We start from the raw sequence: 17065 nt of genomic DNA, 5'->3' as shown, positions 1-17065 counted from the left end.
CTGTCCTTGACTGCTATCTTTTTTTTTTTCACTTGGCAAGAACAAGTTCTCATTGGCCGAGGAACAATTTGTGTTATTTTTATGTCTCCTTTTTGTGGTTTAAAAAAAAATTAAAGCTTTTAAAAATGTTTTTCCATGGTTACATGATTTATTTTCTCTCCCTCCCTCCCCTCTTCCATCCCCCTCCTGGAGCTGACAAGCAATTCCACTGGGTTATACATGTGTTATCTTTTTGTGATTTTTTTTTACATTGGTTAAACTTTAATCTGAATGGTGACAATCTATGTCCATATCCCCCCCCCTTTTTTTTTTTAAGGAATTCAGCTCTCATTTTCCAGCATGCACAGCTGGTTTACATAGGTTAGGTTGAATTGTCTTAATTATACACAAATCTCATTTATGTTATTTCGTTTTAGCCTTGACTTTGATCTTTGTCCTAAAGTCAATGATGTGGACACAGAAATTATTCTACCACTATTTATCAGAATAGAAACAATGTCATCTTTTGATTGTGATTACCAATCCTTGCTATGTGCTGTCCTTTCTCTCTCTGAAGAAAGTATTTGGTGGCTTAGACATGTTTTTATACAGAGCATAAAGTGTCTAGCTCTTGTTTCTTTCTCCCAGTTTCCCAACATTATTTTTTTTGTCAGCCCACCTCTACATGGAAATCTAAATTAAAGTATGTGTTCATTAAATTTCATAGGTTTTGGAGGATTGTTTTGTTTTGCCAAATGTTTAAAAGAAAAAAACCTCACCTTCCATCTTAGAATCAATACAGTGTGTTGGTTCCAAGACAAAAGAGCAGTAAGGGCTAGACAATGTGGGGTTATGGGACTTGCCCAGGGTCACACAGCTGGAAAGTGTCTGAGGCCAGATTTGAACCTAGGAGCTTCTGTCTCTAAGCCTGGCTCTCAATCCACTGAACCACCCAGCTGCTCTCCAGAACTTCACCTACTCATTGACATATAAGCAAACATAAAATAAGAATTATTTGACCATTATCTTTCTGGGAAATATTTACTTTAAAAACAACATTCTTTTAAGGTGTATTTCATAATCCACTATTTTAAAAAATGAACTAACAATCAGAAACTTCTCACAATTTAATTTACAAGTAGGTTCTATTTTAGATGCATTGCTCAGAAAGTGCTTTTTTCAAAATTAAAATTTCATTTGTATATTATTTAAAAATTGTTCTAAAAGATAAAAGTAGTTTTTTCCTAGATTATTAAATCCTAGGATTTAGATATCATCTTTTAATTCAAGCTTGAAAATATTACTATAATGTATTATTAAAGTCAAAATGTTTGTGGGAAAATTACTTTTTGAAGATGCTTGTTAAAAATTTTCTTTCCCAATGACAGGTAGAAAAAGTGCAGAACAAGGCTTGGGGATGTCAAGGTTACCAGTATTCTCACTCCAGGAAAAAAACAACATTAAAGGAACATTTGACTTCTTGGGACTGGGCCACTTTACAACTCGATATATTACTGAGAAGAATCATCCTTCCCGTCAAGGGCCCAGTTTTCAAAATGATTGTGATATAGCAGAATTGGTTGATCCAAACTGGCCAGATTTAGGCTCTAATTGGCCACATATAGTGCCATGGGGATTCAGAAGGTTCCTCAACTTCGTTCAGGTAATTATCATAAAGTGACTTTTAAAGGAAGTTGCTAAACAACCCTAATGAAAATGTCATCTTATCTCTGGCTTAAGTGATTGAATCTTAAAGATCGTATTCTAATAAAAACAAAAAGACAAAAAATTGGTTGTGTTAAAGTGAAGGCTGGGTAGGTGGCATAGAGCCTGGTGTAGTAGGGAGGTGGGTTCTAATCTGGCCTCTGACACTTCCTAGCTCTGCGATCTTGGGCAAATCATTTAAACCCAAACACTTGGCGTTCTTAGTTATTACTAAGGCAGAAAAAGTTAAAAATTTCCCCAGACACAGACTTCTTCCAAAACTTCTCTCCAAACCTCCAAACATAAAATATAGCTTCTTGGTGGCCACATAATACTAAAGTTAGGATGTTTAAATAAGAGCACATGCTGCTGCTTCTCTGACTTACAAGTCAACATTTATCCTTTATACTTTTTCATCTGCTGCCCCCCCCCCCCCTCCACAGCTGGTTCAGATATTCATTCACTTGTTTTTTCAGACTCAATATGGCAATCCTCTCATATATGTGACAGAAAACGGTGTGTCTGAAAAGCTGGATCATATTCAATTGTGTGATGAGTGGAGAATACAGTACCTCAAGGAATATGTTAATGAAATGCTAAAAGGTGAGAATTGGTCAGCAACATTTTAATTTTGAATTCAAAAGGTAAAAATCATCTAGGTGTTTTGACTACTCACACACTCATTATGGGTCCATGGTACCAAATGGCAAAAGAACAAATGCTCCTCTAGAGTAGGATCAGAGAGGTGGCATCAAGGACACAAGCAATAATCCCATCATGCTCGGTCCAGATGACATGACAAATATTCAACGGGGTTGTCACATTTTAAGGACAATGATAAACTGGAGAACAGCCAAGATAGGAAAAGGCTTCAAGCTTAAGATGAGTTACCAAGAGGTGCTGGGGATATTTATCCTGGAGAAGACTGAGGGAGGTAACACAATAGGGCAGGATGTGTGCTTTCAACTAGATGAGAGGATGTCATATGGGAAGATTAAGTGTTGTTTGCCCCAGATGACAGAACCAGGAGCTAAAAGCAGATTTAGGTTAACTTTAATGGAAACACCTCCAAAAAGTCAGAGGTATGTAAAAGTGCAGTTGCTGTGGCTAAGGAGGCAGTGAGTTTTCCCTTAATTTACTTCTTTAAATGTTCTTGTACATTTATTCAGGATGCTGTAGAAGCCATTCTCTAAAAGACAGAATCTCAGGAAACTCAGACATCTAATCCATTCCATATCTGAATAATCCCTCTGAGATAAATATGGGGTGAACCAGATACCTTCTGTGGCCCCTTCTAATCCTTGAGATTCTATGATGTGAAAGATTTGACAAATTTCAAGAAATAAGTATAATCTTATACATATTTTCTTTTCAGCTATAAAAGATGGTGTTAATGTAAAGGGATATACTTCCTGGTCTCTGCTTGATAAGTTTGAATGGGAAAATGGATACTCGCATAGATATGGATTCTTTTATGTTGAATTTAACAACAGGAATAAACCTCGATATCCTAAGGCTTCAGTTCAATACTATAAAAACATCATTGCTGCAAATGGATTTCCTAATCGGATAGAGGTGAGACTATTAGATGTTAATTCTAACTCATAAGGCAATTGGAGTAGATAGCAACAGGTCTTCTTATGTATCCTTATGAATAACAAAGTCATGTGGGGTAGAGTTAATTGATAGCTGTGATCCTGCATCCTTCTATCATCAATTCCCAGGACTTGAAAGTCTTCTTGACTCCTAAACTCTTTATTCTGTCCATAATGCCACGATGTCAAAAATACCATTAAAAAATTAAAACACAAACAAGGCTTATTCATGAATACAGATCATGTTTATTGATGTATTAATAACACAAAACAATTTATCATTAAATGAATGGTTATGTGGTAAGCTAACTAAAGCAAAGGCTATGACTGCAGCTCTCTATGAGATTCTAAAGATAAAATACCTTACTATTTCTGAAAGATTGTCCAGTCCACCCACCAGATGGTTCCAAAACTTTTGATGGGCATGATATGCTAAATTCTATTTTTAAAGTATGTATTTTGGGGGTGGAGGAGGTAGGGAGGACTATGAAAGTGAGAAAATGGCAAAGGAAAAGGGATATTAAAAACCTATCACATACTCTGACCTGTGATTAATGGAAAACACAGGAATAAAAAAAGGGACAACTATGTTTAATTTCAGCTTTCTATCTGTACCTAGCACACAAAACAGTAGAATAAAATACAAATTACTGTTTACCATTTAAAGCCCATCACAATTAGGTTCTAGAGTTGCAGGCTGATTACATATCACTCCCCATCCCAGGCTATATGATCAGCCAAAGTGGACTATTTGCCATTCCTCACCTGTGGCATTCCATCATCTACATAGGCTATTCCCCACATCTGGAATGCTTTCCTTCCTCACTTGCACATTTTAGAACACCCAGTTCCCCTTGAGGTCCCTCAAGAGGGCTTCCCTGACAGTTGTTAGTACCACCCCAGTATTTTTTAACGTATCCTGTACTTACTTATCTGTGAACATGCTACATATCGCCTCAGCAGAACCCAAGCTCTCTTTCTCAGTAGAACTCAAGAGGCTCTCTCACTTTTATTTTTGTTTAACTCAGCACAATGTACCTAGGAACACAGAAAGTACTTTGATATTTACTACAATTTCATTCAGCAAATTTGAGAAAAGCTTGGCATCATCCAAGAGTACCACCAACAATTCAATCCTATCAACTCTTCAGACCTTTAAGAAACCTGCAAAATTTCTCCACTGCCTCATTCTCTTATGATTGCTATGGCAATGCTGTATCTGATACGAGGAAGAATGATGGCTTTCACTACTTCTAGCCATATTTTCAATATTTATTATGAATTTGACTCATCTGTTTAAATTCTTCTAGATCATAAGCCCTTTCTAACTTGCATGCCTATATAACTGTGAACACTAAGTACTTGATGACTGATTTAGATAGGTTAAAACTTTTAACTACTAAGGAACTATTACTTATTGAGCTGATCCCATCAGGTGGAAAGATGGCACAGCATAGCCACAGAAACCTGTTCTTCTACTACCCAGATCCTTGCTGCAGGTAAATATTTTGTTTTTGTCTTTCACTCACTAAATTATATATCATATTTGGAATGACATAATCAGAAACCAATCATATGTTTCTGAAGTCAATTTCTAACACCTACTTAAAATAAAACAAATTCTTACTTATAAGCAAATGCTAAATTGCTAATTATAAAAATGTTTAAAGAGAATTCTTTAATAACATAATTGCTATAAATCCAAAAGACAATGTTTCTATCACACTACACTGCTCCTAATAAATCAAACCGATATCCTATGCAAACTAATATACTTATATTACTTGTTTTGCAAGAGAGGGGGTATAAAAAAATGGCCCCAAACCAAAAACTTTATATATAAAGGTTGCTGCATATACTGCACATCAGCATTTCTAATGCAATGGTAACTTAAAAGGATTACAGTAAGAGCTGAGTTTAAAACTTTCAAATTAGGAGGCTTAGGTAAAAACCACCCAGAATCCACATAGAAGAAAGTATCAGAAACCATAGCTTAATATAAGAAACTTATTTATGTTGCTCTGAATTTTCATACTTCTAACTCAGCATAAGCATAAAGTTGTAGAGCTAACTTGCCATTTTAAAGTCTGATATGGAAAAAACTGAATCATATCAAGGCACCTATTTGAAAAACAGGAGCAGATAAAAATAAAAAATACAAAACAGGAGAGTATAACCTTAATATTAAAAGATAATAATAAAGAGTTAAATAGTATAAATACAAACAAACTAATATGAGAACTCCCTAAATACTCTACAAGTGTTTACTGTTCAATTACTAAAGACACTAAACATCTAAAACATAATTCCTCACATAATCTGTTTAACTAGACTTCTGTTAATAAGCAATGCCACCTTCAAAAGATTCTAAGTGCTTCCAAGGAATTGTCTTCTGAAATTTCCCTTATTTCCCCCCAATTTTTATGTCTCCCTCCCCCCAATGAAAGTAAGGGGAACAGTGAAATACTATTGTTAATAATTCAGAGACAGAAAAAATATGACTGAAACTTTTTAAGAAGCAAAGATATTTTTGTAAGACTTGTTCTAAACTTAAAAGGCACTAAATCTGAAGTTCTTTACTGTCTATTTTCCAAAAATCATTTTAAAGAATGCTAATATACTTGCTTCTCAACATCTAATTATCTAGGTACCAATGTATAGTAAATCTGAATAGTTTAAAATCTGAACAGATATTTTTGTTTTTTTTTTCAATATTACTAACCTTTCAGGAAAGTTACATTAGCTGAAACAATGTGCTATTAATTTATGGTCACTTTTTACATTTCAGAGCCTTTGTTAGATCACATGCAAATGGTTACAGAGATTGTGGTGCCTACAGTCTGCACAATCTGCATACTTCTAAGTGCAGTTCTACTGATGTTCCTTCTTCGGAGGCAAAGCTAAGAAAAGGTTACTAATAAAACAGCTTCATTCAATATAAAGTTTAGCGTCTTCATCTTCATTTGGTTTCAAAAGTCTGAAGAGTTTCCTTTTTGGTTACTGTGATGATAAAGAAATTATTTTTACATACATATTAATTGACAACAGAGTTTACACTTCCTACATGATAGTGTTATAAGAGCAATTTGGATTTTAGTTGACTTGTGCCTACTTCTTTAAAATATTATTTGGAAAGTATAGGCATAATCAGACTACAACCTTGGGGAGGGTGAAAAGCAGATTTCTAAATACCAGATTACAATTGTCAAAAATTGTTTCTACATGTACTGAAAAAAAGTAAAAATAAAAACAATATAAAATACTACTATTCAGGGCAGCTAGGTGGCTGGTTCAGTGAATTGAGAACCAGGCCCAGAGACTAGAAGCCCTGGCTTCAAACACTTGGTAGTTTTGTTACCCTGGCCAAGTCACTTAACCTCAATTACCTATCCCGTAACTCTCTTCTGCCTTGGAACAAATACTTAATATTGATTCTAAGTCAGAAAGTAAGGGTGAAAAAATAAATAAAATACTATTATTAAACTGTAGAAAAAAATCTAAAATTCAGATTTAAAGGTTAAGGAGATTAACAAATGATTACTAAATGTTAGCCAATTTTATTCGCTGAAATACTGCAAAGGAATATTTATGCCCAGCAATATTTCATGTAAAGTTGATGTTTCCTATCTAATGAGTTCTGTTTCTTAAAAACATACAATGATAACAAAAGTTTTGTAAAAATGGTCAATTTTTTTTTCCTTTTAGGACACCACATTCAAACTATGAACTTCAAAGAGACATCTTAGGGAAGATCAAAAATGCCAAATATTTTAGTTACTAAATGAAGCTACTGTTATTAACTATCTAACCAAAGAATTCTTACCTTAAAATTTTACAGATTATTTTTGGTTCATTTTATTTCAGATCAAAATAGTTTATAAGTGGTAGCTGGGTGGCTCAGTGGATTAAGAGCCAAGCCTAGAGACAGGAAGTCCTGAGTTCAAATGTGGCCCTAGACATTTCCTTGCTGTGTGACCTTAGACAAACCATTTAACCCCCATTGCCTACCCCTTCCCTTTCTGCTCTTCTGCCTTGGAACCAATACATAGTACTGATTCTAAGTCAAAAGGTAAGGGTTAAAAAAAAAAAAGTGGTAGTCTGCATCTGGGACCTATTCTAAATACTTAAATGAATCTGGCTTCAAAGAAGCGGGTATTCTATTTACGGACAAAAATGACACTTTTTCAGAATAAATGAAACCTTTTATCTTTGATAGAACTTTTTGAAATTTCAAGTACTTATTCAAATTTTCTATCACAAATGTACATTCTGAAGTTACAAAATGTTCTTCTATCATGTTTAAGCCCTGTTAGCTTAAACTGCAAATTCAAAATGTTTAATGTATTGTGTCTATAGTCTAAATAGATTAAGGCAAGTACAAAACCAATTTGTCAAGGTAACTTCAATAAATGTAAGGAAAATCAAAGCTCTGCATGCTTAGTATGTGTTGGACAAGTTCCTTTTCCTGGGCCTTGGTTTTTTTTTCCATCTATAAAAAAGGGGGTCAGACTGAACAAACTATAAGTTTCCTCCTAGCTCTAAATGATAGAACTATAATTAGCAAATATTATGAGGTTAATATTAAACACAACATTTAACTATTAAACAGTACATTACAAAGAACCACTTAGAGGATATTTGCTTACAAACTTCAAAACATGATAAGAAAAAAGACAACATACCTCTTAAGACGGTATCAACATATTTTTATGTGAAATGCACTTTGGTGCAGGCAACCATGTTAGTGAAAAACACTTTTTCTTCAAGAATACTGTTGTATGCTGCTTCAGACAGATCTGCAACAAAAATGAAATTCAGTGACAACAAAAGCTTAAAAGAATGGTAGGTTCTAGGTTCTGCCCACTTTCACATTAAAAGAAAAATTCCTTTTATTCCACTCTCCTATTCAGTTTGAATGGCAAATGTATAATACCCTTTGAGGGAAAAAAAAACACATCTAAAAACCTAAATTTACAAAGAAGATAAACTAGAAGGTGGTAACTTGAATAAAAAAAGAAGCCTTCTTAGTACATTTGAATGATGATTCAATTTATTTAAGTAATATAGAGCAAAGGAAAAAAAATCCTTATTTTTAACCTTATTTTTTATGCCACATTCAAAAAGGAATTCTTTGCAAGTTTAAAATTCACAAAGCACAATGTATTCAAGATGAAAATTCTTGGGCTTATATAATTTCTGTTACTACTACTCCTCTCTTTTTCTTCAAGATAAATAGCAAATGGTTCACTCAGTATTTAGATAATTCTAGCCAGGAACCTCTGATTTTGCTAGCATTTACTGATAATCCAATTGATGAAAGGCACCACAAAACTAGGTCATCATAATGAACTTTTAATCTTCAATAGAACTTTTTGAAATTTCACATATTAATTCAAATTTTCTATCATGAATGTACATTCTGAAGTTACATATGGCTACAGTATAGACTATTTTAAGATCAAGTCTAAGAGACACTAAAATCATCTTTATAAGTATATTATATTTTCCATTCTATCATAATAGTTTAATTAATGTGGTTCTAAACTATTCATTACCATGTCTGCTAAAATTCAGATGACTTATTGATGGAGTGTCGCTCAGTTGCCAAAGTGTTTTCACTTGCTTCTGTCCACTACTTATTTCTACTCTCCATTTTCTTGGAGTCTCACTAATGAAAAGGAAAAAAAAAGAAGAAGAAAAATTAAAATTAGGCGTTGACAAAGAAATTATTTCAGGATTGTAAATGCTTACCTCTGATAGAAATTCTTTATAACAATTGGTCTGATTGGCAGCTGAAATGTATGTTTCTCATTAAGAGGATTTCTCTTATAGTATGTTATGCAGGACCTATAAAGAATAAATGTAAAAATATTTTAAGAGAGAAAAAAGGTCTATTCTGAGATAAATAATTGTTAAAAACTAAGTTTTTTAAAATGGAAACTAAATCATGTGTTTAAAAAACAAAACAAAACTGTTTTTCTTAAAGGTGCAGAATGCTGGAGAATGTAGTTCTCCAGCACACAGTTTGTGTGTGTCAAGGAAGTTCATCCCCTCCCCCTCCTGAGTAGCTTGATCTGTCCATCAAACATTCCAGACATAACACAGTTGAGCCAGGTTTTGCATCAAAGGGATGTCAATAAAAGTCAGGGCTTTGGGCTTGGGGGGGCGGGGTGAGAAGAGAACAAAGAAGGAAGAAGCGGGAACAGAGCAGGCAGGGGGAAGAGATATGCAGGCTAGGCACCTCGTGATCAGGTTACTTAGAGGAATAATTGTCTACCCTTTCTAATAAGCTTTATAAAATATATATCTGGGTAGAAATATTATTCCAATTCTTATAAGAGTGAAGTAAGCAGAACTGAGACAATTTAAACCACATCTATAATATAAAACAAAATAACTGCCACAGACTTAAGAATTGGGTTTAACCTAAAGACCAACTACAACTCCAGAAGAATAACAGCCATGCTTTCTACCTCTTGGGAAAATGCCCCAAAGACTAGAAGACACAGAATGTGACATTTTCAAATATGGTCACTATGTGGATTTGTTTGTTGTAAATATTTGTTAAAAGGGAGGGCTTTTTTTGGAAGGTGGGGGGATAGGTATTGAGTGGGGAGTAATGATACTGAAAAAAGAGCTAATCATTGAAAAATAAATGGAAGAAAGCAAAATGAAGTTCAACAGGGATAACGATAAGCCATGTTTAACTTGAAATAGAAAAAAAATGGTACATTAGTCTCTTTTTTCTGTTCATTGTATAGGGACAAGTTTATGGATATTTGTCAAATTTATAATAAGAAATATTTTTAATAAATAAGTATGTTGAGGGAAAGAACATGCGAAGTCTACAATAGCCCTGAGAGTCAAGAACTCAATGAACTTAGTAATATATATATATATAAAGTATATAAGTAATACAAATATATAGGGAAGGGAGAGGAGTGGAATTGGGAGTAGAGAATTGAATAACAGCTTATATAGATCCACATGTATATACCATAAGAACTCACATCTAAATAGAATATTTAAGGTTTGCAAAGTGCTCTCCCTTCATAGCAGCCTTAAGACAGATTAAATAAATCCAGACCTCCTCACTCCAAGTCCAAAAAAACACATTTTATTTTCTATCTAATTTTTAAGTACAGGAATCTTTGAATTATTTCCTTTTTCTTATTTATTACTGAGAAAACCTCCTAAAAGGTACCCCCCCCCCCCAGGTTAATGAATTATCTCACCACACGGAAGGACATGCTTCCTGCAAGAACAGTTCTGCCTAACTTTTAGTCAAAATGAACACCACAGTCTTTATTTATGTCGCATTGTAAATAGAAGATTCAGAAATAATACCCGAATTGATCACATCACCATACAGATATACCAGTTATCAGTCTGAACAAAAGCTACACTAACAGTTGTCTGAACCATTCTATCATTATAGGTAGATATAAACTGAACGGTATTAAAATACAACAGCTTAGATTATTTCTGAAGACAACAAAAGCATTTAATCATAATCAACTATATTGATAAAAAGTTATCAGAAAGTAATGAATACTTACTGTGCTAAGGTAAATAGGACTTCATGTGGAAGTTTAAGGTATATCATGGAACTGATGACGACTTCCAGGATGTGGTGGAGTTTTCTAACACGATCAACTTGTTCTTGTGTATCAATGGATGTGCAAATAAAGTAATCCTGAAAGGAAAAAAAAACAAAGGAGAAAAAAACTTGAGCCTTTGCAAAGGAGCTAGAGCAGTGAAATAGAGTTCTTAGAGGAGAAATATGACAGTAAAATAGAATTCATGAATTTGAGCATTATTCTTAAACTATACATTTTAAATGTATAAGTGAATTATTATACTTTTGCTTAAGCAAAAAAGGGAAATGGCTTCTCAAGCACCAATAATATATTTGCTCTAAATATAGATAGGCTAATCCCAAATTTGCTCAAACTGAGGTGTCTTTGAAAAGAAAAAATATATACATGCTGAAAAGTAAATTCACAGGTCATGCATTTATCCAATAATTCAGGGATGGGTAGGAAGAACATTATCTTTAGAACAGCACAATACTGTACAACTATAAAACGTGCTGCCCTGAGCAATTCTGAAGCGGTTTATGAATGTTGTCACATCTTCTGGAAATGTGTGTGTCCAACTCCTGTCTTACAAGCTCCAATTTATTGTCTTACATATTATTAATTTCCTTTCATGTACTCTTTAGTAGAGCCAACTGGCCTATTTTTCTGCCCCCCTCCCCCACCCCCCATCATTCCATCTGTTAAGTGTTTCCCCATGTCTGGATTAATCTCATCATTTCAATTTCTTAGAATACCTAACTTCCTTAAAAACTTGGCTTAAGAGACACTTCCTCTGTACAGCCTTTCTGGTACCCCTCAGGTAATAGTGCCTATTCTTCGAAATTCTTTTGTAGTTACCAATATTATACACGTGTTGACTTTCCCCATAGAAAGTGTGCTTCTTGAGAGCAAGTACAGTTAATTTCTTTTTTGTTTTTGAACCACCAGAAGATGGCATAAAAAAATGTTCAAAATGCCAATCATCTGATTGTCCAAAGTACCACAACATACAATATCCTTTTGAAGTTGATAATGGTTACTATTTTTCTTCTTCACAGAAATTAAACCAAAAGTACAGAGAAGTTGGAAAGTCTGCAGTAAATCCATTTACTTGGTTTTCAATCCCATGCATTTCTGGCTAGACCTCTTTCAGAACAAACATTAAATAAAACTAATAATTCAAAATTAACCCCCTAATTTCACATTGCTTTTATTTTGCACACTAGATGTTTATGTAACTTTCATAAATATAAGTTTACTACACATGTGAGATTCATTTAAAAGAATTCTATTGCATTTCACAAAACCTTAATTTACAATGTAAATAAACAAAAAAAAACACCAAACATTAATTTTTCTGTAAGAAGGATTATTACTCACAGTAAACTTTCATTTCTCTAGAATCTAGACCAGAAAGCTCAAAAATTTTTCTTCACTGAATTTTTATGAGAAAAATCATGACTAAACAACTTAAACCATAAGATGTTCATAAAAGCAACTGCCAAATTATGTGTCAGTATAGATTTATCTTCATCTCTCATATTTCCTGTAGCTACCATCCTATATAATCAGAATGAACACTCATAATAGTGATCTAAGACAATGCAAGATCTTAAAAAGCAAAATTTAAATCACAAACACATTAAAACCTATTATAAGATAAAGTATATCTGGTCACATTCTAATTCTTTTCTGGTAATACATGTAAAAACATGTAAAACGTAAGATGCTCTCTGAGGTCCCTTCCAACTCTGAAACTTTGTGAATCTATGACGGTAATTTGATTCTCCAATATTCTGAACAAAAAGAATTTTCTGTCTTAGATTTAAGGCAAGGTACACATATATACTTAGCACAAAATTATAACAAGTGAAAAGCAAACTGGAGAATGTCAAAATAAACTCACCAAATGGTTTAAGGATGCAAGTTCCTGGCCTATAAAGAAAATTTAAAAGATATGTAAATGGAAAACATATCCACATCAATAAAATAAGAGATCCTTTAAATATATTAAGATATCTTTCTACATAATTTGTAAAATTTAATGCATTTCAATTAATTTCTTCATTGTATTTATTATGCCATTTTATTGAATGTATTTTTGAAAACAAAAATGCTTAAATCAAATTAAAAAAGCAAAATCTTATGTTAAATTAAGCCAAAATTATACAGTGCTACTGTTTATCCTTAAAATTATCAGGTTGTTAAAAAACAATTTCTACAAAGTTTCAAATTTGGGGTATGCTCAATCAATTCATATTAAAATATCTTACAAGAAAATGATGTGGAAAGAGAAAAATTAAGTATCTAGAAGCTCATAATTGGAGATGGTAATAGGGAAACTGACCAAGGGGGAAAAAAAAAGTAAACTTACCTATAAAAAAATTAATGTAATCTCTCTTTATTTTGTCCAAACCAACCTCCAAAAGCATTCGAATTGGAGTGGTACCAGTGAGAGGAACCACATCCAGGCGTCCATGGTAAGACTGCTGAATGTGTTTACTTAGTAAACTGCTACTCCCTCGGTGGAGCTAGAAGTAAGACATTTCCTTTAGAATTTTTCTTTCTTTTTTTTAAACTCTTACCTTCCGTCTTGGAATAAATACTATGTATTGGTTTCAAGGCAGAAGAGTGGTAAGGGCTAGGCAATGGGGGTCAAGTGACTTGCCCAGGGTCACACAGCTGGGAAGTGGCTGAGGTCATATTTGAACCTAGGACCTCCCATCTCTAGGCCTGATTTTCCATCCACTGAGCCACCCAGCTGCCCCCTCTCCTTTAGAATCTTGACAAGAAATATTCACATAATTTGTATGAATATAAATCAATTCAATTAAGTAGAAGGCTACCAAAATGGATCTAAATAAGATTTTGCATTTTAAAGCACCATGCTTATACATTTTGTAGCCTCCCCATCTTGTATCTTTTTACACAATGGATGTCTCATAATTTCAAAGCATGTTTTTAAGGTTGTGTATCAAAGGTGGATATCTTAAACATGTAAAATATATACATACCCATGGCTGGATGTCCCCACGTCTTAAACACTGCAAGATCAATGTAAAGCACTTCACCAAATCTTGGTATGAGGCAACACCTTGAAAACATACCAAAATTCATTTTCATAGCATTTTTGTAGTTGTTCATTGTAAACGTAATCTTTTAAAACCACATCAGGTAAAAGAATATTCACTTTGTTAATGAAAAGGGGCACTAAATTGATTTAAAAATTAAGGATTATAAGGTCTAATAAGTTGATGATAAAATAAAGGAACCAAGTGTCTATTTTCTGCCATAAAATAAAACATTAAAATCCTTATAATTCTAGCAAGATGGTATATAATGAAGACTGATGGATTTAGAGTTGGAGAACCTGGGTTTGACCTCAATTCTAACAACCTAACCAAAGTTATTGGGTCACTATGGTCCTCAGTTTCCTTCTCAATAGAATGAATAAATTGGACTAAATGGGTGCCAATAGTCTTTCTACCTCAATATATGATATTAAGGGTCTTGTATTCATCATCATCAATTTACATATGGAATTACAAATTTCCTGTAACAAAAGTTATTTTAGATTTGTTAATGAGTAATCTTAAATTTTGACCACTAACAAACAGCCAAGAAAAAACTTGGAGGGAAAATATCTAAGGTGGACATATTTCTAATTTCAACAGATTTCAACTAAACATAAGATATGACAGATAAGACTTATTTTCTTATCAGGACACTTACTCATTCTCATTCTGCACCACAGCTGCTCAGCAAAATCCAGATCACCACGTACAGTGAAAAAACACTCAATGGAATCATCAACTGCAGCAGTATCACATCTCAATGACTAAAAAAGAATTAAAACTTCAGAGACCATTTTATCAAAAAGATTTCTAGATCACCAGAAACAAGTTTTAAAACACCACTGGGGTAGATAGGTGGCTCAGTGGACTGAAAGCCAGGCTTTGATAGAAGGTCCTGGGTTCAAATTTGACTTCAAACATTTTTAAGTTATGTGATGCTGGGAAAGCGATTTAACCCCCCACTGCCTAGACCGTACCACTCTTCCAACATGGAACCAATACACAGCTATTGATTCTAAGATGGAAAGTAAGGGTTTAAAAAAAAAAAAAAACTTCTTATCTAGCTTATCTAATTTATAGTACTGTTGTTTTTAGTCATGTCTAAGGCTGGAGTTGAACTTGGATCTTCCTGATTCTAAGTCCAGTGCTCCATCTACTGTGCCATCTAGCTGCCACATTTAATGTACCAAAAGCACATTAAAAAACCCACAAACCTATTTCTTTCACATAATAATATTCAAGTAACTACATGAAATGCTACATCAAATGCTGAAATAGTTTTAAAATTTGATTTCCAAAGCACACATCCAAATTTTCTTTAGTATATAATACTGGTTAAAGTACACTTGCCATTATGTTTAAATATAGCAGCTAGCCTAAATCAATGTTCTTGTGCATTTCCCTGGCACTTTAAACATACCCACTGATCTTTAGAACTATATCATTACACCTTATTTATATATTATGCCTATAGTATATTTATATTGTTATGTTTAGAAAGTTAATATATATTTTAGAAACTTATCACATACATTTATGAGTTACCTTCAGGGGGGAGAAAAAGGTAACAATATAATCTCTTTTTTTCATTTTTAGACCCTTACTTTCTATTCTAGTCACAACTCTGAGACAGAAGGGCAAAGGCTAGGCAATTGGGATTAAATTACTTGCCAGGGTCACATAGCTACAAAGTGTCTGGGTTTGGATTTAAACTCAAGTCTTCTCAACTCCAGGCCTGGCACTCTATCCACTGAGACATCTAGCTGCTCCAACAATAAGCTCTTTATTATTATTATTTTTTTTTTTAAACTCTTACCTTCCATCGTGAAGTCAATACTGTGTATTGGTTCCAAGGCAGAAGAGGGATAAGGGCGAGGCAATGGGGGTCAAGTGACTTGCCCAGGGTCACACAGCTGGGAAGTGTCTAAGGCCAGATTTGAACCCAGGACCTCCTGTCTCTAAATCCACTGAGCTACCCAGCTGCCCCCAATAACAAGCTCTTTAGGAGTATAATAACTAGTTGGTCTGCCTTCTGGAGAGTACTTTAAGATTGGGGTCAGGGAATAAGAGAAGAAATACCAAGGGCTACTAACTTTCATTGGTCTTTTCAATGGAAAACTAGGGTGAGCTACTCCTAGTAAACTTTTTAAAAAACTTTGAGAGTTAGTTAAAATAACAGACAAAAAGGTATTTAATCGCAACAAAAAAATTCACACATATATGCACACAACGAAATATAAGCACCAGCACTAAAGACCAATAAAGGAGCAGCTGCTAGAATGGATCCATTTGAGATGATATAAAGTCAAAGACTAAAATGACCATGGAATGAGGATTTATCTATGGAGATTCTTAATAAATTCACATACCTTGACTTTCTTTGCTGAATTCTCAATCCCATCCAATCTATTCTTTAGATCTAAAAGTTGAAAAGTGACATCAATGATTTTGTTTCCTTTTCTCTTTCCTTTCTTCCAAAGGAAAATGTTATAATCTTACATCTTCCCCACCCCCACCCCTGCCATGAGATTAAAACAGTATACTGAAACTGCGACAATTGTAGTCTATAGCTAGAAGAGACCCTAGAGACCATATGCTCCAAATCCTCCTTATTTTACAAATAAGGAAGCTGAGGCCCAGATAGGTAAAGCATTAGCCTAAAGACTAAAGTGGCCATAAGAGGAAAGTCATGATTTAAACCTAAGACTTTTGATCTTAGATTCAGTGTTTTTCCCAACATGGCTTTTATCTACTTTGTAATGTAGTTTTCCAAGTATCACACAGAATTATCACTATGTAAACAAATCTGAATATTAGGTACTTCTGAATGACCTTTTTTAGACCTTTTCCATATAATACTGTAAATTAGGAAAAAAGCTCTCCTTTCTTTGTGGCAAACTTTTTTTACTTTAGACAATACAGTACACAAAGGCCTCTTCAGACAAACTAATTTAACTTGAATACATGTAAGTTAAAACCAAATACCATTGAGAAATTCCTGAACAAGGTCAACAGATGATTTCCTCTCCAAAGGTTCAGGCCACTCGGTAACACCAGTCCTCAATCCATCAGCCAAAGCCTATTAGCAGAAAATACATTGTTCATACAATAAAAAAATATTAACAGTATACCC

The 17065-nt window shown here is 33.8% G+C and overlaps 2 protein-coding genes across 2 annotated transcripts in view; one reads left to right on the top strand and one right to left on the bottom strand.

Moving 5' to 3' along the window:
* LCTL (lactase like) overlaps positions 1 to 6182 on the top strand; it is a 22558-nt gene extending 16376 nt beyond the window's left edge. Inside the window, exons 10-14 of the mRNA XM_001376075.4 lie at positions 1368 to 1642; positions 2160 to 2286; positions 3059 to 3258; positions 4714 to 4777; positions 6067 to 6182. Of these exons, the coding sequence (XP_001376112.2) occupies positions 1368 to 1642; positions 2160 to 2286; positions 3059 to 3258; positions 4714 to 4777; positions 6067 to 6182 (782 nt within the window). The remainder of the gene's footprint in view (positions 1 to 1367; positions 1643 to 2159; positions 2287 to 3058; positions 3259 to 4713; positions 4778 to 6066) is intronic.
* The window catches only part of ZWILCH (zwilch kinetochore protein), a 25746-nt gene continuing 12185 nt past the window's right edge, over positions 3505 to 17065 (bottom strand). Inside the window, exons 9-19 of the mRNA XM_056808697.1 lie at positions 16918 to 17011; positions 16302 to 16351; positions 14591 to 14696; positions 13873 to 13952; positions 13233 to 13389; positions 12765 to 12793; positions 10838 to 10974; positions 9030 to 9125; positions 8834 to 8946; positions 7961 to 8074; positions 3505 to 6278 (exon numbers count right to left, since the gene is read on the bottom strand). Of these exons, the coding sequence (XP_056664675.1) occupies positions 7986 to 8074; positions 8834 to 8946; positions 9030 to 9125; positions 10838 to 10974; positions 12765 to 12793; positions 13233 to 13389; positions 13873 to 13952; positions 14591 to 14696; positions 16302 to 16351; positions 16918 to 17011 (951 nt within the window). The 3' untranslated portion in view covers positions 3505 to 6278; positions 7961 to 7985. The remainder of the gene's footprint in view (positions 6279 to 7960; positions 8075 to 8833; positions 8947 to 9029; positions 9126 to 10837; positions 10975 to 12764; positions 12794 to 13232; positions 13390 to 13872; positions 13953 to 14590; positions 14697 to 16301; positions 16352 to 16917; positions 17012 to 17065) is intronic.

The sequence above is a fragment of the Monodelphis domestica genome, chromosome 1 (assembly GCF_027887165.1).
Source record: "Monodelphis domestica isolate mMonDom1 chromosome 1, mMonDom1.pri, whole genome shotgun sequence".
NCBI classification, from domain to species: Eukaryota; Metazoa; Chordata; class Mammalia; order Didelphimorphia; family Didelphidae; genus Monodelphis; species Monodelphis domestica.
Note: the sequence above shows the minus strand (reverse complement) of the source record. Positions and strands in the feature narration are given on the sequence as shown.